The sequence below is a fragment of the Borostomias antarcticus genome, assembly GCF_949987555.1.
Source record: "Borostomias antarcticus genome assembly, chromosome: 13".
NCBI classification, from domain to species: Eukaryota; Metazoa; Chordata; class Actinopteri; order Stomiiformes; family Stomiidae; genus Borostomias; species Borostomias antarcticus.
The window spans coordinates 19,655,597-19,679,150 of NC_140246.1; the positions used below are offsets into that span (position 1 = coordinate 19,655,597).

A 23,554-nucleotide genomic window follows, 5' to 3' on the forward strand; every position below is an offset into this window, starting at 1 on the left:
TCTCTGTCTCTATCTCTGTCTCTGTGTCTGTCTCTGTGTCTGTCTCTACCTCTGTCTCTGTCTCTGTCTCTGTCTCTGTGTCTGTCTCTACCTCTGTCTCTGTCTCTGTCTCTGTCTCTGTCTCTGTCTCTGTCTCTGTCCCTGTCTCTGTCTCTGTCTCTGTCTCTGTCTCTGTCTCTGTCTCAGCTCCTGCAGTGAGGGGCATAGTTAATCTATAGTATCTGACTATCAGAGCCAGTGGTTTGACTACATGAGAGCATGAACCACACAATGGATTGACATGGTGTGGACATGTCATGGTTTTCTTGTCTCTCTCCCTCTCTCTTTCTTTCCCTCTCTCTTTCCCTCTCTCTCTCTCTTCCTCTCTCTCTCTCTCTTTCTCCCTCTCTCTCTCTTTCTCCCTCTCTCTCTCACTGAGAGAAACATGAAAACATCTCTCTTTCTTGAGTACTAACATGACTGAGTTCAAGCAGCCTGTGGTTCCAGATGGTCGTTTTTGTCTGTGACTCTGGCTCCGGTCCAAACTGGCTAATAGGACTGGAGCCCTCTCTCTGCTCTGGCACTGGAGAGAGAGGAGGGGGCAGAGAGAGAAAGAGAGAGAGAGAGAGAGAGAGAAGGAGAGAGAGAGAGAGATAGAGACACAGAGAGAGACACAGAGATAGAGAGAGAGAAGCTTTGAGCGAACTTCAAAGAGTTTCCTGTAACTTACATTCCACACTGAAAACTCCCCGCCTTTGTCTCCTGTACAGTTCTTTTTAGATACTTGTGTATTTGTCTGCGTTGCTGTGTAAATTATTAGGCAGTTGTGTATTTTTCTGCGTTGCTGTGTAAATTATTAGATACTTGTGTATTTTTCTGCGTTGCTGTGTAAATTATTAGATAGTTGTGTATTTTTCTGCGTTGCTGTGTAAATTATTAGATACTTGTGTTTTTTTCTGCGTTGCTGTGTAAATTATTAGATACTTGTGTATTTTTCTGCGTTGCTGTGTAAATTGTTAGATACTTGTGTATTTTTCTGCGTTGCTGTGTAAATTATTAGATACTTGTGTATTTTTCTGAGTTGCTGTGTAAATTATTAGATACTTGTGTATTTTTCTGCTTTGCTGTGTAAATTATTAGATACTTGTGTATTTTTCTGCTTTGCTGTGTAAATTATTAGATAGTTGTGTATTGTTCTGCGTTGCTGTGTAAATTATTAGATACTTGTGTATTTTTCTGCTTTGCTGTGAAAATTATTAGATACTTGTGTATTTTTCTATGTTGCTGTAAATCATTGTCATGCTACTTTGTGTTTCTGAAGGCGTGTTCACACTCAGAGGATACTCTGCTCTCAAGACTCACTCTGTAACAGAGTCCATGTTTTAAGACTCACTCTGTAACAGAGTCCATGTTTTAAGACTCATTCTGTAACAGAGTCCATGTTTTAAGACTTAGGCCGGATTCATAGTCGACGCAAACTACATAAGCGCAAGCAACGCAAGCTTCGCAAGGCCACGCAAGATCTCGTTGCGTCCTTGCGTGTGTCATGCCGAAATTTGTCACTTGACGCAAGCAATAGTGCAATTCCTTGCGTTTCCACATAACAAAACACAGAACGCAAGCTCTCAAGTCATGTTGGAGCTTGCGTTCACAACGTAGCTTGCGTTGTTTACGTCGACTATGAATCAGGCCTTACTCTGTAACAGATCCCATGTTTTAAGACTCACTCTGTAAGAGTCCATGTTTTAGACTAACTGTAACAGAGTCCATGTTTTAGACTAACTGTAACAGAGTCCATGTTTTAGACTAACTGTAACAGAGTCCATGTTTTATAACTACCTGTAACAGAGTCCATGTTTTAGACTAACTGTAACAGAGTCCATGTTTTATAACTACCTGTAACTGAGTCCATGTTTTAGACTAACTGTAACTGAGTCCATGTTTTATAACTAACTGTAACAGAGTCCATGTTTTATAACTAACTGTAACGGAGTCCATGTTTTATATTAACTGTAACACAGTCCATGTTTTAAGACTTACTCTGTAACTGAGTCCATGTTTTAGACTACCTGTAACAAAGTCCATGTTTTAGCTAAATCACTCCGGCTGCTGTCCTGTTTTCACTCAGCAGTCACTCAAAGTCAGGGTCAGCTTCCTGGTTTTCTTATTCAGAGAACCAGTCGTCTCCAGACCCTGAATCGAGCGCCCTCAGCTCGACGGGTGTGTGCGCCGCACTCTGCTCTCCCAACTCTGCTGGGAAGCATGTCAGTCAGCCCATTGCAAGCCTCAGGTTGCCATGGTGACCAGGAGCAGGGATGTCCTCTCTGGCCGAGCTGATCCTACACAATCACACAGAGCTTTGTTTTGGACTTCTTACAGCTGGATATTTCTCTCTGGCCCCCTGGTTTAAATGGCTGAAAATGTCCACCCTGACAAACAGTTTCCATGAGTGTGCAGAGATCAGAGGAAGGAGTGTTTTTTTCTTCAGGATTAAAGCGACATGAGACAATGGCGTCCCGGCAGCTTCTGAGAAGACTGTTTGTTACAGCAGCCTGACTTGAAAGGCTGTTCCTCAGCCGGAAGGTCCGCCCGCTTGCCGGGGTGGGGCCCATTTCTCTGACCTGAAATCACTTCATACCCCACAACGTGAACCTCTATCAGACCTGCTCCTCTGTTGAACCTGTATCAGACCTGCTCCTCTGTTGAACCTGTATCAGACCTGCTCCTCTGTTGAACCTCTATCAGACCTGCTCCTCTGTTGAACCTGTATCAGACCTGCTCCTCTGTTGAACCTGTATCAGACCTGCTCCTCTGTTGAACCTCTATCAGACCTGCTCCTCTGTTGAACCTGTATCAGACCTGCTCCTCTGTTGAACCTGTATCAGACCTGCTCCTCTGTTGAACCTCTCAAAGCAGTAGCTGTGTGGAACTTACTCGCGACTGAAAAGTACAAACACCACCACTACACCCCAGACCCCAGAACCCTGGTTCCATCCCCACCACTACACCCCCAGACCCCAGAACCCTGGTTCTATCCCATCACTACACCCCCAGACCCCAGAACCATGGTTCTATCCCATCACTACACCCCCAGACCCCAGAACCCGGGTTCCATCCCCACCACTACACCCCCAGACCCCAGAACCCTGGTTCCATCCCCACCACTACACCCCCAGACCCCAGAACCCTGGTTCCATCCCCAGTCAGTATGGCGGAGGAAGACCATATATGGCCTGAGGCACCACACAGGTCAAAGGTCATCCATGTTTCTAAACGTTGGGGCCTTGAAAAATAAAGTGCATTGTAAAGCCATGGCATTGATGCAATATGGGCAGAGAAAGCTGATTAGCTCTGCGTGTGTGTGTGTGTGTGTGGGTTTGTGTGTGCACGCGTGCATGTGTGTGTATGTGTGTGTGTGTGCGCGCGCATGTGTGTGCGTGTGCATGTGTGTTTGTGTGTAAGAGAGTACAAATGATGTTGCATGTGTGTACTGCAGTTTTGATTGAAAGTCCTGACGTCACGTCCTCATATTAGCAGTCTAGCACGGTGAGTCAGTCTCTTATCCAGGCGCGGGGTCTGGAGACCGCCTCATGACCAAGGGGCTGCTAACATCCCCCCTCTTGTTCATACTAAGAGGCTCGGCTGTTCAAGGTGGATGTAGCTGTGTAATCACATACAGGCTCACTAACTAAGTGTTCCTGTTACAGACCCAGTCTCCCTCCCTCTCTCTCTCCCTCCTTCCTTCCCTCCCTCCCTCCTTCCCTCTCTCTCTCTCTCCCTCCCTCCCTCCTTCCCTCTCTCTCTCCCTCCCTCCCTCCTTCCCTCTCTCTCTCCCTCCCTCCCTCCCTCTCTCCCTCCCTCCTGATCCAGTCTGAGGAGGAGGATGTTGGAGAGGCACAAAGTGCTGTGTCACAGCTGCAGAGAGGCTTAGCTGCGCTAGCATGTGTTTTTAACCCCAGAGGCACATGACATGAGCCCGCTGGTCTTCCCAGGAGAGATCTACCAGGGCCAGTCAGACGCCGGCTGGTCTTCCCAGGGGAGATCTACCAGGGCCAGTCAGACGCCAGCTGGTCTTCCCAGGGGAGATCTACCAGAGGCAAATGAGCCCGCTGGTCTTCCCAGGGGAGATCTACCAGGGCCATTCAGACGCCGGTTGGTCTTCCCAGGGGAGATCTACCAGGGGCACATGAGCCCGCTGGTCTTCCCAGGAGAGATCTACCAGGGGCACATGAGCCCGCTGGTCTGCCCAGGGGAGATCTACCAGAGGCAAATGAGCCTGCTGGTCTTCCCAGGGGAGATCTACCAGGGCCAGTCAGACGCCAGCTGGTCTTCCCAGGGGAGATCTACCAGCGGCAAATGAGCCCGCTGGTCTTCCCAGGGGAGATCTACCAGGGCCAGTCAGACGCCGGTTGGTCTTTCCAGGGGAGATCTACCAGGGGCACATGAGCCCGCTGGTCTTCCCAGGAGAGATCTACCAGGGGCACATGAGCCCGCTGGTCTTCCCAGGGGAGATCTACCAGAGGGACATGAGCCCGCTGGTCTTCCCAGGGGAGATCTACCAGGGACACATGAGCCCGCTGGTCTTCCCAGGGGAGATCTACCAGAGGCAAATGAGCCCGCTGGTCTTCCCAGGGGAGATCTACCAGGGCCAGTCAGACGCCGGTTGGTCTTCCCAGGGGAGATCTACCAGGGGCACATGAGCCCGCTGGTCTTCCCAGGAGAGATCTACAAGGGGCACATGAGCCCGCTGGTCTGCCCAGGGGAGATCTACCAGAGGCAAATGAGCCTGCTGGTCTTCCCAGGGGAGATCTACCAGGGCCAGTCAGACGCCAGCTGGTCTTCCCAGGGGAGATCTACCAGCGGCAAATGAGCCCGCTGGTCTTCCCAGGGGAGATCTACCAGGGCCAGTCAGACGCCGGTTGGTCTTTCCAGGGGAGATCTACCAGGGGCACATGAGCCCGCTGGTCTTCCCAGGAGAGATCTACCAGGGGCACATGAGCCCGCTGGTCTTCCCAGGGGAGATCTACCAGGGACACATGAGCCCACTGGTCTTCCCAGGGGAGATCTACCAGGGACACATGAGCCCGCTGGTCTTCCCAGGGGAGATCTACCAGAGGCAAATGAGCCCGCTGGTCTTCCCAGGGGAGATCTACCAGGGCCAGTCAGACGCCGGTTGGTCTTCCCAGGGGAGATCTACCAGGGGCACATGAGCCCGCTGGTCTTCCCAGGAGAGATCTACAAGGGGCACATGAGCCCGCTGGTCTGCCCAGGGGAGATCTACCAGGGGCAAATGAGCCTGCTGGTCTTCCCAGGGGAGATCTACCAGGACCAGTCAGACGGCAGCTGGTCTTCCCAGGGGAGATCTACCAGGGGCACATGAGCCCGCTGGTCTTTCCAGGAGAGATCTACCAGGGGCACATAAGCCCGCTGGTCTTCCCAGGGGAGATCTACCAGAGGCACATGAGCCCGCTGGTCTTCCCAGGGGAGATCTACCAGGGCCAGTCAGACGCCGGTTGGTCTTCCCAGGGGAGATCTACCAGGGGCACATGAGCCCGCTGGTCTTCCCAGGAGAGATCTACCAGGGGCACATGAGCCCGCTGGTCTGCCCAGGGGAGATCTACCAGAGGCAAATGAGCCTGCTGGTCTTCCCTGGGGAGATCTACCAGGGCCAGTCAGACGCCAGCTGGTCTTCCCAGGGGAGATCTACCAGAGGCAAATGAGCCCGCTGGTCTTCCCAGGGGAGATCTACCAGGGCCATTCAGACGCCGGTTGGTCTTCCCAGGGGAGATCTACCAGGGGCACATGAGCCCGCTGGTCTTCCCAGGAGAGATCTACCAGGGGCACATGAGCCCGCTGGTCTGCCCAGGGGAGATCTACCAGAGGCAAATGAGCCTGCTGGTCTTCCCAGGGGAGATCTACCAGGGCCAGTCAGACGCCAGCTGGTCTTCCCAGGGGAGATCTACCAGAGGCAAATGAGCCCGCTGGTCTTCCCAGGGGAGATCTACCAGGGCCAGTCAGACGCCGGTTGGTCTTTCCAGGGGAGATCTACCAGGGGCACATGAGCCCGCTGGTCTTCCCAGGAGAGATCTACCAGGGGCACATGAGCCCGCTGGTCTTCCCAGGGGAGATCTACCAGGGACACATGAGCCCACTGGTCTTCCCAGGGGAGATCTACCAGGGACACATGAGCCCGCTGGTCTTCCCAGGGGAGATCTACCAGAGGCAAATGAGCCCGCTGGTCTTCCCAGGGGAGATCTACCAGGGCCAGTCAGACGCCGGTTGGTCTTCCCAGGGGAGATCTACCAGGGGCACATGAGCCCGCTGGTCTTCCCAGGAGAGATCTACAAGGGGCACATGAGCCCGCTGGTCTGCCCAGGGGAGATCTACCAGGGGCAAATGAGCCTGCTGGTCTTCCCAGGGGAGATCTACCAGGACCAGTCAGACGGCAGCTGGTCTTCCCAGGGGAGATCTACCAGAGGCAAATGAGCCCGCTGGTCTTCCCAGGGGAGATCTACCAGGGCCAGTCAGACGCCGGTTGGTCTTCCCAGGGGAGATCTACCAGGGGCACATGAGCCCGCTGGTCTTCCCAGGAGAGATCTACCAGGGGCACATGAGCCCGCTGGTCTTCCCAGGGGAGATCTACCAGAGGCAAATGAGCCTGCTGGTCTTCCCAGGGGAGATCTACCAGGGCCAGTCAGACGCCGGCTGGTCTTCCCAGGGGAGATCTACCAGGGGCACATGAGCCCAATGGTCTTTCCAGGGAAGATCTACCAGGGGCACTTGAGCCCGCTGGCCTTCCCAGGGGAGATCTACCAGGGCCAGTCAGACGCCCGCTGGTCTTCCCAGGGGAGATCTACCAGGGGCACATGAGCCCGCTGGTCTTGCCAGGGGAGATCTACTAGGGGCACATGAGCCTGCTGGTCCTCCCAGGGGAGATCTACCAGGGCCAGCCAGACGTGGGCTTCCGCTAGGCCCCGTGTGGAACCCTCTGGGCGTGTGTTGATCTGCGTCGTATTCACACTACTTCCAACCCTGCCCCTGTGGCATCCTATTAAAAAATCCTCCATAAAATAACAAGACATGAGTCTCCTTCTAATGGCTTGTCTCCGCTGGGTCCATCAACGTCAACCATCAACTATCAGACACTAAGGAAATTAATCCATTGTAATGAATGACAGCGGCTCCACTGCAGCTGTTGCGTTCGATGCCTGCGTCCGACGTTCAAAAATCGCTGAGGTTCATTTCTTGGTTTTTGAGGGACGCAGTGGAGCCGAGGGGTGAGAGAGGAGTGAGAGAGGGGTGAGAGAGGGGTGAGAGAGGGGTGAGAGGGGTGAGAGAGGGGTGAGAGGAGTGAGAGAGGGTGAGAGAGGGGTGAGAGAGGAGCGAGAGAGGGGTGAGAGAGGAGTGAGAGAGGGTTAGAGAGGAGTGAGAGAGGAGTGATAGAGAGGTGAGAGAGGGGTGAGAGAGGGGTGAGAGAGAGGTGAGACAGGAGTGAGAGAGAGGTGAGAGAGGAGTGAGAGAGAGGTGAGAGAGGAGTGCACTGCGGTCAGGGGAGCCCTGAGGTCCAGCCTTCTGAATTGTGTCAAATTGTGTTGAAAATGACTAATACTAATATTTCAGGAAAGGGTGTCTGACCAGCTAACTGCAATAGAATGTGTTTGGTGAGACAGAGCAGATGCATGTGTATTAATCAGAACTTCTGTTACAGTATGAGAGATCATGCTGAGATCTCTTCCTGGTGCTATCTATATGTTTATTGAATTTCGCTGGCTAGTACAGAGAGCATGGACTGGTTCTGGGTCTGTGCTTACCTACACTGACTAGCACAGAGAGAGCAGGGACTGGTCCTGGGTCTGTGCCTACCTACACTGAGTAGCACAGAGCAACCTGGTCCCCTCCGGCAGACGTCAGAATTTGACGTTTGTCCATCGCCTCCAAACGTCATATATAGACGGCATCATACGTCGAATTCTGACGTCTGCCGGGTGAGACAAGGTTCTAGACGACATCATACAAATTATGCAAATAACGTATGCGTGGAGGCGCTCGGGCAGCGAGCATTGAGCAATTCCTCCAGGCGTGCGTGCCCGCACAGGGGTATTGTGATATGCGGAGCGCGCCCTCTAAGCGCCGTCCGAGTAGCTCCACTCCTGAGTCCAGTTAGCTCCACTCCTGGGTCCAGTTATGTACATTTGCCTGATCCCTGTGTCCACGTTAGAACACGAGCTATAAGAACAGTAGCTAATGCTAGCTAATAATAATGACAGTAAGAATGTGAGCTAGTTGGCTAGCTAGTAGTCTTGTTTGCTAGTTGCTTGTAAAACGTTGTTTGCTAGTTTCGCCAGCTAGTTTTGCACTCGGTGTTGTCTCATCAAAGTTGTTTGACCCACCGTCAAAAGCGCTCGTTATACCCCTCTTCCATCACGTGTTCCAATGTGAACAACCAATCACAAAACTCTGACAACAACCTATCAAAAACTTAGGCCTATCCCACGTCGTCTGCCAACGTTTATAACTGTATGATGCCGTCTATACATGACGTTTGCAGGCGATGGACGAACGTTGAATTCTGCCGTCTGCCGGGTGAGACCAGGTTGCACAGAGAGAGCAGGGACTGGTCCTGGGTAGGGCGGGGTATGTGAGGAAGAACGAAGTGTTGAAGTGGCCTGTTTCTTTGTCTCTGCAGGAGAAACGTCAAACAGCTGGTTGTATTTTTGGCCGCTGATGAGAGCTCCACCTGGTTCTCCATGCACAGCTGTTCTGTTGGTCTGGTCTGGTCCACCTGGTTCTCCATGCACAGCTGTTCTGCTGGTCTGGTCTGGTCCACCTGGTTCTCCATACACAGCTGTTCTGCTGGTCTGGTCTGGTCCACCTGGTTCTCCATGCACAGCTGTTCTACTGGTCTGGTCTGGTCCACCTGGTTCTCCATGCACAGCTGTTCTGCTGGTGTGGTCTGGTCCACCTGGTTCTCCATGCACAGCTGTTCTGCTGGTCTGGTCTGGTCCACCTGGTTCTTCATGCAGGGCTGTACTGCTGGTCTGGTCTGGTGAGAGCTCCACCTGGTTCTCCATGCAGGGCTGTTCTTCGGGTCTGGTCTGGTCCACCTGGTTCTCCATGCAGGGCTGTTCTGCTGGTCTGGTCTGGTCCACCTGGTTCTCCATGCAGGGCTGTTCTGCTGGTCTGGTCTGGTCTGGTCCACCTGGTTCTCCATGCAGGGCAGTTCTGCGGGTCTGGTCTGGTCCACCTGGTTCTCCATGCAGGGCTGTTCTGCTGGTCTGCGTGTCGGCATGTAATGAATTCTCTAATAATGTGACCTGGACCTGCCCAGGCAGCACAGGACCATGGGAAAAAACCTCACAGAGAATAACCTCCCCCTCTCTCTTTTTCTCTCTCTACTTTCTCTATTCTCTCTCTCTCTCTCTCTCTCCCTCCCTCTCTCAGCTGATGCTGTTATATCAGAGTAACATAGTAATCTACCTCCAGTTAGGCCCTTCTCTCTGTAGAAGAGTGGACTCTGTTTCTGAACATGCAGAACCAACACACGTATCAGCTATCTCAACATGGCGTAACAGCACAAGCATTTCAGCACTCCTGCTCTGTTCCATTTGTCTGGGAGGTGGGAGAGACGGAGAACCACATCACCCCAGAGGGAACCGCGGTATAGTAGACGACAACAACAGCTTGGAACAGAGATGGATGTTAGCTAGCTTTGTTTGCCAAACCAGTAGATAACAACACAATGCGGTACTTTGCATATACAAAAGAGGTTGCGAACATGTCCTCAGATAATTGTGTGTACGATTTAATGAGACACAAACAAGACAGAAATGCTAATAAAAACATATTACTTACATTTCACTTGGTTACACAGGGAGCTGCTGTCTTGTTCGTGACTTCCAGAGCTAACTGGGGGTGGAGAAAACAAGTTGTGAGGGGCGTTCCCGTAAAAACTGTGAGTGGTATCGCATGAATCACGACTACCCGAGCCAACTGGAACGCAGCATAATCTGTGGTCCTTGCGTTGTATAAACAGTGCTGCTGCCATGTCAGGTGAGCTTCACCTCCAGGTCCCACGGGACACGAGTCGTCCAGCCCCAGAGGTGCAGGGTGGAAAGGTGAGTCCCACAGGTGAAGCCGTTCCATGGCTGAAGGCTCCGGAAGCAGAGGAGCCTGGTGGACGAGTCTGATAAAGAAGGGTCTGGTGGAGTAGGAGCTGGTGGAGGAGGGTATTGTAGAGGAGCTGGTGGAGGAGGGTATTGTAGAGGAGCTGGTGGAGGAGGGTCTGTGTAGAAGAGGGTCTGGTGGAGGAGTGTCTGGTAGAGGAGGAGCTGGGGGAGGAGGAGGTTGTAGAGGAGGGTCTAGTAGAGGAGGAGCTGGTGGAGGAGGAGCTGGAGAAGGAGGAGCTGGGGGAGGAGGAGCTGGTAGAGGAGGAGCTGGTGGAGGAGGGTCTGGTAGAGGAGGAGCTGGTGGAGGAGGGTCTAGTAGAGGAGGATCTGGTGGAGGAGGAGCTGGAGAAGGAGGGTCTAGTAGAGGAGGAGCTGGTAGAGGAGGGTCTGGTGGAGGAGGGTCTGGTAGAGGAGGGTCTGGTAGAGGAGGAGCTGGGGGAGGAGGGTCTGGTGGAGGAGGGTCTGGTAGAGGAGGAGCTGGTAGAGGAGGAGCTGGGGGAGAAGGAGCTGGGGGAGGAGGAGCTGGGGGAGGAGGGTCTAGTAGAGGAGGAGGTTGTAGAGGAGGGTCTGGTGGAGGAGGAGCTGGGGGAGGAGGAGCTGGGGGAGGAGGGTCTAGTAGAGGAGGAGGTTGTAGAGGAGGGTCTGGTGGAGGAGGAGCTGGTAGAGGAGGAGCTGGTGGAGGAGGGTCTAGTAGAGGAGGAGCTGGGGGAGGAGGGTCTGGTGGAGGAGGGTCTGGTAGAGGAGGAGCTGGTAGAGGAGGAGCTGGTGGAGGAGGAGCTGGGGGAGAAGGAGCTGGGGGAGGAGGGTCTGGTAGAGGAGGAGCTGGGGGAGGAGGAGCTGGGGGAGGAGGGTCTAGTAGAGGAGGAGCTGGGGGAGGAGGAGCTGGTAGAGGAGGAGCTGGTGGAGGAGGAGCTGGGGGAGAAGGAGCTGGGGGAGGAGGGTCTGGTGGAGGAGGGTCTAGTAGAGGAGGAGCTGGGGGAGGAGGGTCTGGTAGAGGAGGGTCTAGTAGAGGAGGAGCTGGTGGAGGAGGAGCTGGGGGAGAAGGAGCTGGGGGAGGAGGGTCTGGTGGAGGAGGGTCTGGTAGAGGAGGGTCTAGTAGAGGAGGAGCTGGTGGAGGAGGAGCTGGGGGAGAAGGAGCTGGGGGAGGAGGGTCTGGTGGAGGAGGGTCTGGTGGAGGAGGGTCTGGTAGAGGAGGAGCTGGTGGAGGAGGAGCTGGTAGAGGAGGAGCTGGTGAAGGAGGGTCTAGTAGAGGAGGAGCTGGTAGAGGAGGAGCTGGTGAAGGAGGGTCTAGTAGAGGAGGAGCTGGTAGAGGAGGAGCTGGTGGAGGAGGAGCTGGGGGAGGAGGGTCTGGTAGAGGAGGAGCTGGGGGAGGAGGGTCTGGTGGAGGAGGGTCTGGTAGAGGAGGGTCTGGTAGAGGAGGAGCTGGTGGAGGAGGAGCTGGTAGAGGAGGAGCTGGTGGAGGAGGAGCTGGGGGAGAAGGAGCTGGGGGAGGAGGGTCTGGTAGAGGAGGAGCTGGGGGAGGAGGAGCTGGGGGAGGAGGGTCTAGTAGAGGAGGAGGTTGTAGAGGAGGGTCTGGTGGAGGAGGGTCTGGTCCCAACTGGGCCGGATCCGGGATGGATTTGTCAAAATCGCCAAACGGATCCGCCCCAGTGTTGATTTTCACAACAGGCCAATACCAGCGCAAATCTGATTTACGGATCCGTACCGGATTTGGCCCGTAACTGGCCAAGAATCGGCGCTGAGGTGCGGGGCAGACCAGGGGTGGATGTGCTGGCTATGCGGATCTGCCGGAATGTAGGCGGATTCAGCCCAGTGTCAGCTGTTGTCTGGGTTAATGGAGGTGTCTGGTAAAGAAGGGTCTGGTAGTGGAGGAGTCTGGTAAACAAGGGTTGGCTGGGTTAATCGGTAGGGTTAATTGTCAGGGTTAATTGGTAGGGTTAATTGTCAGGACTACTGTAATTTCACAAGGACAAATGGAAACAAAGAGAAAGAGGCAGTAGGTGTTTTAACATGTTTTTTTCAGCTGCATGTTCATCCTATTCTGTTCTTCATGTAATCTGTATAAGTGTGTATTGTTGTGCTGCGACAGACAGGTAGACAGGTAGGCAGGCAGGAAGACAGACAGACAGACAGGTAGGCAGGCAGGCTGGGTCTTTGAGGAGGTCAGTGCTCTATAGGGTAGTGCTGGGTCTTTGATGATTTTGATAATAATAATAATAATAACGATGATGATGATGATAATAATAATAATAATAATAATAATAAAAAAAACACTTTATTTATAGAGCACCTTTCGTGACATAAAATGCAGTTCAAAGTACTTTACAAAAGAGATATTAAGAACAAAAACATAAATTACAATTGAGAAATAGTAAGAGTAGCATGCATTATAAAAGAGACATTAAAAGCAAAACATCAATTAATACATAATAAAAATAGAAAACCATAAAATAAGTAAAATAAAATACAATGGTATAATAAAATACAATACACAGTGAGAAAAGAGATAGATAAAATAAATCAATTAAAAGCAAGGTCATAAAAGTACATTTTGAGCTGCCTCTTAAAAGTGTCAACAGGGGTTGCTAACATAATGAGGAGGAGGTCAGTGCTGTATAGGGTAGTGCTGGGTCTTTGAGGAGGAGGAGGTCGGTGCTCTGTAGGGTAGTGCTGGGTCTTTGAGGAGGAGGAGGAGGAGGTCGGTGCTCTGTAGGGTAGTGCTGGGTCTTTGAGGAGGAGGAGGAGGAGGTCGGTGCTCTGTAGGGTAGTGCTGGGTCTTTGAGGAGGAGGAGGAGGAGGTCGGTGCTCTATAGGGTAGTGCTGGGTCTTTGAGGAGTCAGTGCTCTATAGGGTAGTGCTGGGTCTTTGAGGAGGAGGTCGGTGCTCTATAGGGTAGTGCTGGGTCTTTGAGGAGGAGGTCAGTGCTCTGTAGGGTAGTGCTGGGTCTTTGAGGAGGAGGTCGGTGCTCTATAGGGTAGTGCTGGGTCTTTGAGGAGGAGGAGTCAGTGCTCTATAGGGTAGTGCTGGGTCTTTGAGGAGGAGGAGGAGGAGGTCAGTGCTCTATAGGGTAGTGCTGGGTCTTTGAGGAGGAGGAGGTCATTGCTCTGTAGGGTAGTGCTGGGTCTTTGAGGAGGAGGAGGTCAGTGCTCTATAGGGTAGAGCTGGGTCTTTGAGGAGGAGGTCGGTGCTCTATAGGGTAGTGCTGGGTCTTTGAGGAGGAGGTCAGTGCTCTATAGGGTAGTGCTGGGTCTTTGAGGAGGAGGTCGGTGCTCTATAGGGTAGTGCTGGGTCTTTGAGGAGGAGGTCAGTGCTCTGTAGGGTAGTGCTGGGTCTTTGAGGAGGAGGTCAGTGCTCTATAGGGTAGTGCTGGGTCTTTGAGGAGGAGGTCGGTGCTCTATAGGGTAGTGCTGGGTCTTTGAGGAGGAGGTCAGTGCTCTATAGGGTAGTGCTGGGTCTTTGAGGAGGAGGAGTCAGTGCTCTATAGGGTAGTGCTGGGTCTTTGAGGAGGAGGAGGAGGAGGTCAGTGCTCTATAGGGTAGTGCTGGGTCTTTGAGGAGGAGGAGGAGGTCAGTGCTCTATAGGGTAGTGCTGGGTCTTTGAGGAGGAGGAGGTCAGTGCTCTATAGGGTAGTGCTGGGTCTTTGAGGAGGAGGTCAGTGAGGGATCTGGCATGCCTTCAGAGAGCTGCTGTGAGTGGAGGAGAGGTGCTCCTGATACAGCTTATCCTCGGGACAGTCTAGTGCTCTGGGGGAAGGGGAGCACCTCCTTGCTCCGCCGCCAGCCTCACTGAGTCACCAGCCACACAGTCGACATTCACATTCAGATTTATTTGTCCCGTGTAAAAGTACAGTGTACAGTATACAGTGAAATGTTTCTGCAGGCTCCATGTCACTGTGTTTCATTCCCTTCTCCTCCCCCTCTCCTCTCCTCCCCTTCTCCTCTCCTCTCCTCCCCTCTTCACTCCTCTCCTTTCCTCCCCTTCTCCTCTCCTCCTCTTCTCCTTCCCCGCACACCCTCCCCTCTCCTTCCTGCTGCTCTGGAGTAGTGTGTGTGTGTGAGAGAGAGAGAGAGAGTGTGTGTGTGTGTGTGTTTGAGAGAGAACACCAGCTAGCAGCAGAACATGTGAACCTGAACATCAGCTGTGTTTCTGATCTCTTTTCACTCTGTAATGAGGTCACTGAACAGGTTTATTTGATGTATGTTCATGATCGTAGACACCCCGTCATGTGTTTATGTAACTGAAAACAATCCTGTCAACCTTTTCTATTCCTCTCCCCTCACTCTCTCTCCCTCCCACCTCTTGTTCCCATCTCCCCCCTTCCCCCTCTCTTCCCCTCTCTCTTTCTCTCCCTCCCCCTTTATCTCCCCCCTCACCACCTCTCTCCAGAAGTTTCTGGGAGCCCTGTCATTCGCCTACTTTGCCAAGGCCCTGTCTGGTAGCTACATGAAGAGCACCATCACCCAGCTGGAGAGACGCTTCGATATTCCCAGCTACCTCATTGGCGTCATCGATGGCAGCTTCGAGATAGGTAAGGATCTGTTAGAGCTAGGATCTGATAGATCTAGGATCTGTTTGGTAAGGCTCTGGTAGGTCTAGGATCTGGTAGAGCTAGGATCTGTTTGGTAAGGCTCTGGTAGATCTAGGATCTGGTAGAGCTAGGATCTGGTAAGTAAGGATCTGGTAGAGCTAGGATATGTTAGGTAAGGATCTTGTAGATCTAGGATCTGGTAGGTAAGGATCTGGTAGAGCTAGGATCTGGTAGATCTAGGATCTGGTAGAGCTAGGATCTGGTAGATCTAGGATCTGGTAGGTAAGGATCTGGTAGATCTAGGATCTGGTAGAGCTAGGATCTGGTAGGTAATCATCTGGTAGAGCTAGGATCTGGTAGGTAAGGATCTGGTAGATATAGGATCTGGTAGAGCTAGGATCTGGTAGAGCTAGGATCTGGTAGGTAATCATCTGGTAGAGCTAGGATCTGGTACATAATGATCTGGTAGATCTAGGATCTGGTAGGTAAGGATCTGGTAGATATAGGATCTGGTAGGTAATCATCTGGTAGAGCTAGGATCTGGTAGGTAAGGATCTGGTAGATATAGGATCTGGTAGAGCTAGGATCTGGTAGAGCTAGGATCTGGTAGGTAATCATCTGGTAGAGCTAGGATCTGGTACATAATGATCTGGTAGATCTAGGATCTGGTAGGTAAGGATCTGGTAGATATAGGATCTGGTAGGTAATCATCTGGTAGAGCTAGGATCTGGTACATAATGATCTGGTAGATCTAGGATCTGGTAGGTAAGGATCTGGTAGATATAGGATCTGGTAGATCTAGGATCTGGTAGGTAACCATCTGGTAGAGCTAGGATCCGGTAGGTACAGATCTGTTAGTTAAGGGTCTAGTAGGGTTATGGTGGGTGAGGATCTGGTAGGATTGGATCTGGTAGAGCTGAGATCTGGTAGATCTAGGATCTGGTAGAGCTAGGATCTTTTAAAGCTAGGATCTGGTAGAGCTAGGATCTGGTAGAGCTAGGATCTGTTAAAGCTAGGATCTGGTAGATCTAGGATCTGGTAGAGCTAGGATCTGGTAGAGCTAGGATCTGTTAAAGCTAGGATATGGTAGATCTAGGATCTGGTAGAGCTAGGATCTGTTAAAGCTAGGATCTGGTAGAGCTAGGATCTGGTAGAGCTAGGATCTGTTAAAGCTAGGATCTGGTAGGTAAGGATCTGGTAGAGCTAGGATCTGGTAGAGCTAGGATCTGGTAGATCTAGGATCTGTTAATTAAGGGTCTAGTAGGGTTATGGTGGGTGAGGATCTGGTAGGTTAGGATCTGGTAGAGCTAAGATCTGGTAGATCTAGGATCTGGTAGAGCTAGGATCTGTTAAAGCTAGGATCTGGTAGGTAAGGATCTGGTAGAGCTAGGATATTGTAGATCTAGGATCTGGTAGAGCTAGGATATGGTAGATCTAGGATCTGGTAGGTACGGATCTGGTAGAGCTAGGATCTGGTAGATCTAGGATCTGGTAGGTACGGATCTGGTAGAGCTAGGATATGGTAGATCTAGGATCTGGTAGGTACGGATCTGGTAGAGCTAGGATATGGTAGATCTAGGATCTGGTAGGTACGGATCTGGTAGAGCTAGGATATGGTAGATCTAGGATCTGGTAGGTACGGATCTGGTAGTTAAGGGTGGGTAAGGATCTCGTAGACCTAGAAGATGTGGATGAGGCTGTGGATGAGGCTGGGAGGGTGGAGTGGCTCCCTTCCACAGTACTGAACAGTGACTGCAGTGCAGGTCAGGGGTTAGGAGGGAAGGAAGATGAGACATCTGGGAGTCTCTTCCTCTCTCTCTCTCTCTCCCTACCTTATCTCTCTCCTTCCTTCTCTCTGTCCTCTCTCTCTCCCTCCTTATTCCCTCTCTCCCTCCTGCTCTCTCTTTCTCTCTCCCTCCCTCCTTCTCCCCCCCTCCAGCTTCTCTCTCCCTACCTTCCCTCTCTCCCCCTTACTTCTCTCCTTCTCGCTGTCTCTCTCCCTCCTTCCCTCTCTCCCACCCAGCACACCACCAGCTCTTGTGGCCTAGGCAACCAGACGTTTCCATAGGAGAGTTCCATGGTAACATGGCGAGAGCCTGGTTAGCGAGGGGGGGGGGGGGGGCGGTCAGCAGCGCTCACACACACCTCAGAGATCAGATATCAAAACAAGTGGGCTAGAGGTACTGTAATACACACTGTATCTCTCTCTTACTCAGCTCCCTCTGTCTTTCTCTCTATCTCTGGTCTCTTTCTCTCTCAGACTCCTCTCTACCACAGTGTAGATGTGTGAGTATCTCTGGTCTCTGGTGTAGTGGTGACTAAAGAAGTGGGTATACTCTGACTAAAGAAGTGGGTATATTCTGACTAAAGAAGTAGGTATATTCTGACTAAAGAAGTGGGTATATTCTGACTAAAGAAGTAGGTATATTCTGACTAAAGAAGTGGGTATATTCTGACAAAAGAAGTGGGTATATTCTGACTTAAAAGTGTGTATATTCTACAGTGGCGTGCACAGACATTTTTGGGGGCAGGTGCTCAGTGAAAAATTAGGGCACCTTGCGCGGCGAGATGTTGACAGGGGGGTGGGGGTTGTACTGACAGATCATTTGGATTTTGATTGTTGAGTGAGCTTAAGTATACTGATAGCTTCACAAGCTGTACCAACAACAAATTCGACCGACATTGGTCGTGTGGTAGTCATCATTACGTTAAATCCATTTAAATCCTAGCGTCTAGCTTGTTAAGCAGGTGGGCAGTCGGCTAATTTATGCTCAGCTGGTTGGCGCTGTATGAGACTGAACGGGCAGTGGAGGAGTAGCGCGCCTCCGTTTGTGTCCGCTTTTCGCGTTTACCATTGACAACGGAAGAGAGGGAGGGGAGGGGCATTATTACAACGCATTTTGGGGCATTATTATTACACGCTTTTAATCGAGAATCGATCATTGTCACCATGGGCCACATAGGCTACAGTAGGCCTACACTGTTAAAGAAAAAAAAAAGTAACTTTCAAAAGGGCACTTGCCTTGTCCAGAGGGCAAAGGGCAGGTGCTCTAGCACCACCTCATGTCTATCTGTGCACGTCCCTGATATTCTAACTAGAGACGTGGGTACATTCTGACTAAAGAAGTGGGTACATTCTGACTAAAGAAGTGGCTATATTATGACTAAAGAAGTGGCTATATTCTGACTAAAGAAGTGGGTATATTCTGACTAAAGAAGTGGCTATATTCTGACTAAAGAAGTGGGTATATTCTGACTAAAGAAGTGGCTATATTCTGACTAAAGAAGTGGGTACATTCTGACTAAAAAGTGGGTATATTCTAACTATAGACGTGGGTACATTCTGACTAAAGAAGTGGGTACATTCTGACTAAAGAAGTGGGTATATTCTGACTAAAGAAGTGTGTATATTCTGACTAAAGAAGTGGGTATATTCTGACTAAAGCAGTGGGTATATTCTGACTAAAGAAGTGTGTATATTCTGACTAAAGAAGTGGGTATATTCTGACTAAATAAGTGAGTATATTCTGACTAAAGAAGTGTGTATATTCTGACTAAAGAAGTGTGTATATTCTGACTAAAGAAGTGGGTATATTCTGACTAAAGAAGTGGCTATATTCTGACTAAAGACGTAGGTATACTCTGACTAAAGACGTGGGTATATTCTGACTAAAGACGGCGGTGTACTGTAGCAGAAATGTTAGTTTTTAGTTTTTTTTTACATTAGTGGTGTACTACCTGTTGTTCCAGAGTCCCCCCACCACACGCACGTACACACACACACGCTCGCACACGTACGCACACGCACAAACACACACATGCACATACACACACAGTTCAGTGAACTACCAGCTGTTTCCCAGTACAAGCTGCTCTGTGCCTAGGGCTGAGGATTGAACGGCCATCCTGTCTGGCAGGAAAAGCAACATTCATCCAGTCAGTCAATCAGTCAATCAGTCAGTCAGTCAGCGGATGATTTAATGGACCAACAAAACAACAAGGTCTTTATTGTCGTTCCTCGATGACTGTAACAAAAGTAGCTGGGAAGTAGGGGAATTGCAATATTATCTGCCCTCCCCCCAGGTAATCTGCTGGTCATAGCCTTCGTCAGCTACTTCGGAGCAAAGCTTCACCGACCCAAGATCATCGCCATGGGCTGCATTCTGATGTCAGTGGGAACGTTCATCATCGCTCTGCCACACTTCATCATTGGACGGTGAGCCAGAAGGGATACGAAATAGACAAAAATAATATCTTGTCTCTTTGTTCTAGGTAGATAGCTAGATTCCAGTTCTGCCATGGATACCTCCATGTCTCACCCCTGAAGTTACACCTTGCACAGTTCAGAACATATTCTGTCCAGTTGAACAATGTTGACAATTCAGAACACCTGGTGTTCTCAACACAACCCACAACAGAAGGTTAAAGGGCACCATACTGTACCAACAGATATGTTCCACTGCTCCCAAGTAGTGTGTGTGTGTGTGTGTGTTTGTGTGTGTATGTGTGTGTGTGTGTGTGTGTGTGTGTGTGTGTGTGTGTGTGTGTATGTGTGTGTGTGTGTGTGTGTCTGTGTGTGTGTGTGTGCGTGCGTGCGTGTGCGTTTGTTCCTAACTGACCACAGAGACTCAGGAATCACAAGGTTCCAGTTAGGTCCAGTTAAATCCTGTGATTGTGCGTGTCTGAAGGAGCTCAGGCGTTGTGCTATGTTACTAATAATTATGTACCGTAATAGGATGTTGGAGATCGTTAGCTCTCTACAGTAGGTTAGCATCTCTAGACCAGGCCTTTCACACACACGCACACACACACACACACACACACACACACACACACTCACAGTCCCTGAGTCTCTACTGAGAGAGGAGTCACACACACCATCCCTGAGTCTCTACTGAGAGAGGAGTCAGACAGGACATCCCTGAGTCTCTAGTGAGAGAAGAGTCAGACAGGACATCCCTGAGTCTCTAGTGAGAGAGGAGTCAGACAGGACATCCCTGAGTCTCTACTGAGAGAGGAGTTAGACACCATCCCTGAGTCTCTAGTGAGAGAGGAGTCACACACACCATCCCTGAGTCTCTAGTGAGAGAGGAGTCAGACAGCACATCCCTGAGTCTCTAGTGAGAGAGGAGTCACACACACCATCCCTGAGTCTCTAGTGAGAGAGGAGTCAGACAGGACATCCCTGAGTCTCTAGTGAGAGAGGAGTCAGACAGGACATCCCTGAGTCTCTAGTGAGAGAGGAGTCAGACACCATCCCTGAGTCTCTAGTGAGAGAGGAGTCAGACAGGACATCCCTGAGTCTCTAGTGAGAGAGGAGTCAGACAGGACATCCCTGAGTCTCTAGTGAGAGAGGAGTCAGACAGGACATCCCTGAGTCTCTAGTGAGAGAGGAGTCAGACAGGACATCCCTGAGTCTCTAGTGAGAGAGGAGTCAGACACCATCCCTGAGTCTCTAGTGAGAGAGGAGTCAGACAGGACATCCCTGAGTCTCTAGTGAGAGAGGAGTCAGACAGGACATCCCTGAGTCTCTAGTGAGAGAGGAGTCAGACAGGACATCCCTGAGTCTCTAGTGAGAGAGGAGTCAGACACCATCCCTGAGTCTCTAGTGAGAGAGGAGTCAGACAGGACATCCCTGAGTCTCTAGTGAGAGAGGAGTCAGACAGGACATCCCTGAGTCTCTAGTGAGAGAGGAGACACACACACCATCCCTGAGTCTCTAGTGAGAGAGGAGTCAGACAGGACATCCCTGAGTCTCTAGTGAGAGAGGAGTCAGACAGGACATCCCTGAGTCTCTAGTGAGAGAGGAGTCAGACAGGACATCCCTGAGTCTCTACTGAGAGAGGAGTCAGACAGGACATCCCTGAGTCTCTAGTGAGAGAGGAGTCAGACAGGACATCCCTGAGTCTCTACTGAGAGAGGAGTCAGACAGGACATCCCTGAGTCTCTAGTGAGAGAGGAGTCACACACACCATCCCTGAGTCTCTAGTGAGAGAGGAGTCAGACAGGACATCCCTGAGTCTCTAGTGAGAGAGGAGTCAGACAGGACATCCCTGAGTCTCTAGTGAGAGAGGAGTCAGACAGGACATCCCTGAGTCTCTAGTGAGAGAGGAGTCAGACAGGACATCCCTGAGTCTCTAGTGAGAGAGGAGTCAGACAGGACATCCCTGAGTCTCTAGTGAGAGAGGAGTCAGACAGGACATCCCTGAGTCTCTAGTGAGAGAGGAGTCAGACAGGACATCCCTGTGCCTAGAGCCTAGACAACCAAAGATGTTTGCAAACAGGGGGCTAAACCAATGAGAATCAAAGCAACTTTGTTTCTCTATAAGTGTTGATGTTTTAGCAACAGATTGAGAAAGATACATTTTGTGGTGTGTGTATCTTGTTGGTGTGTGTATCTTGTTGGAGTGTGTATCTTGTTGGAGTGTGTATCTTGTTGGTGTGTGTATCTTGTTGGAGTGTGTATCTTGTTGGAGTGTGTATCTTGTTGGTGTGTGTATCTTGTTGGAGTGTGTATCTTGTTGGTGTGTGTATCTTGTTGGTGTGTGTATCTTGTTGGAGTGTGTATCTTGTTGGTGTGTGTATCTTGTTGGTGTGTGTATCTTGTTGGTGTGTGTATCTTGTTGGAGTGTGTTTCTTGTTGGAGTGTGTATCTTGTTGGAGTGTGTATCTTGTTGGTGTGTGTATCTTGTTGGTGTGTGTATCTTGTTGGAGTGTGTATCTTGTTGGTGTGTGTATCTTGTTGGAGAGTGTATCTTGTTGGAGTGTGTATCTTTTTGGAGTGTGCTTCTTGTGGGAGTGTGTATCTTGTGGGAGTGTGTATCTTGTTGGAGTGTGTATCTTGTTGGAGTGTGTTTCTTGTGGGAGTGTGTATCTTGTTGGAGTGTGTATCTTGTTGGAGTGTGTATCTTGTTGGAGTGTGTGTGTATGTGTGTAGCTGCAGCCCCCTCCACTCTCCTTGGTAAACTAAAAAAGGCATTGTGGTTGTTTTCGTCCGCAGATATAAATTTGAAACGTCTGTCAGGTCGTCTCTGAACTCCACCAGCAGCCCCTCTCCGTGTGCAGGCAGTTCAGCCTCCCACCTGCTCCCAGACAGCATGGCCAAGGTCCCCAACACAGGCATGGGTGTGTACACAACACACACACACGCACACATACACACACACACACACGCATGCACACACACATACACACACAAACACACGCATACACATGCATGCACATACACACTCACACACACACACATACACACACACACACACACTCACACTCACACATACTCTACAGTACGTGCACACAAAGACATACTCATTCAAAGAAAACAGTTGACCATTCCCATGAGTGTTGTGTCCCCCGCTGGCTCCAGCAGGCTGTGAGGGGGAGTCCAGCCTGTCCATGTGGATCTACGTGTTCCTGGGCAACGTCCTGCGGGGCATCGGGGAGACACCCGTCCAGCCACTGGGCATCTCCTACATCGACGACTTCGCCCGCGAGGAGAACGCTGCGCTGTATGTGGGTAAGAGACCAGCAGTCAGGGTCAGAACCTCCTCACCAGGGTTAGAACCTCCTCACCAGGGTCAGAACCTCCTCACCAGGGTTAGAACCCCCTCACCAGGGCCAGAACCTCCTCACCAGGGGCAGAACCTCCTCACCAGGGCCAGAACCTCTTCACAAGGGTCAGAACCTCTTCACCGGGGTCAGAACCTGCTCACCAGGGCCAGAACCTCCTCACCAGGGTTAGAACCTCCTCACCAGGGCCATAACCTCCTCACCAGGATCAGAACCACCTCACCAGGATCAGAACCTCCTCACCAGGGTTAGAACCTGCTCACCAGGGTCTGAACCTCCTCACCAGGATTAGAACCTCCTCAACCAGGGTCAGAACCTCTTCACCAGGGTTAGAACCTCCTCAACCAGGATCAGAACATCTTCACCAGGCTTAAAACCTCCAGACCAGGGTTAGAACCTCCTCACCAGCATCAGAACCTCCAGACCAGGGTTAGAACTTCCTCCTCACCAAGGTTATAGCCCCTAGACCAGACCAGAACCCCTGACTGACCAGACCAGACCAGACCAGACCAGACCAGACCAGACCAGACCAGACCAGAACCCCAAGAACAGACCAGGGTCAGTCAGAACTCTGACATCTGTGTTTTAGGTGATCGTGCTAGTGAATCAAATGTCTTGTGTGTGTGTGTGTGTGTGTGTGTGTGTGTGTGTATGTGTGTGTGCATGTATGTGCCTGTGTGTCTGTGTGTGTGTGTGTGTGTGTGTGCCTGTGTGTCTGTGTGTGTGTGTGTGTGTGTGTGCCGATGTGTGTGGATGCGTGTGTGTGTGTTCCATACCCCCCAGGCTGCGTGCAGACCATATCGGTCATCGGTCCGGTGTTCGGCTACCTGCTGGGGTCTCTGTGTGCCAAGATCTATGTGGACATTGGATTTGTCAACATGGGTAAGTTAGACACATGCACAACTGGCACTGAGCTCGTCTGGGCATGTGTGCCGTGACTGGGTCATTCACCTGGGTTCCTAGACAGACCAGGGTTTGGTTCCGCCCACAACGACAAAACGGTTCAAAACGGTTCTTGAAATGGAAACGGTGGTGCGTTGAACACCATGTGTGTTATGTAAGTGATGCACCTATGGCAGCTGAGAAGATAGGGCGGGGTTTATATATCAGTCTGCTGATTGGGTAACACTGACACACCCACCAAACAAGAGACAACCTACCTCAAAACCCGTTGTTCACCGTTTCACTTCACTTCAACCTGGAAACCATAGCAAAGCAGTGCAGAACATTTTGAGATTGAGCTCTACCAAGGTGACCAGGTTCAGCAGGGTTCATGGAGTGCAGTGCGTTGTTGGTCTGTTCTGACTACCAG

The 23,554-nt window shown here is 51.1% G+C and overlaps 1 protein-coding gene across 4 annotated transcripts in view; it reads left to right on the plus strand.

Moving 5' to 3' along the window:
* Positions 1-23,554, plus strand: part of LOC311317171 (solute carrier organic anion transporter family member 1C1-like) — a 42,815-nt gene that overhangs the window by 5,055 nt on the left and 14,206 nt on the right. The window contains exons 1-6 of one of the 4 annotated variants that reach the window (XM_084448208.1): positions 9,013-9,025; positions 14,532-14,673; positions 18,757-18,889; positions 21,674-21,798; positions 22,040-22,189; positions 23,026-23,124. In XM_084448208.1, coding sequence (XP_084304334.1) covers positions 14,589-14,673; positions 18,757-18,889; positions 21,674-21,798; positions 22,040-22,189; positions 23,026-23,124 — 592 coding nt within the window. In that variant the 5' untranslated portion in view covers positions 9,013-9,025; positions 14,532-14,588. Of the gene's footprint in view, positions 1-9,012; positions 9,026-10,000; positions 10,095-14,531; positions 14,674-18,756; positions 18,890-21,673; positions 21,799-22,039; positions 22,190-23,025; positions 23,125-23,554 lie in introns of those variants that run through there. The other 3 variants (XM_084448207.1, XM_084448205.1, XM_084448206.1) reach the window with 3 other exon arrangements.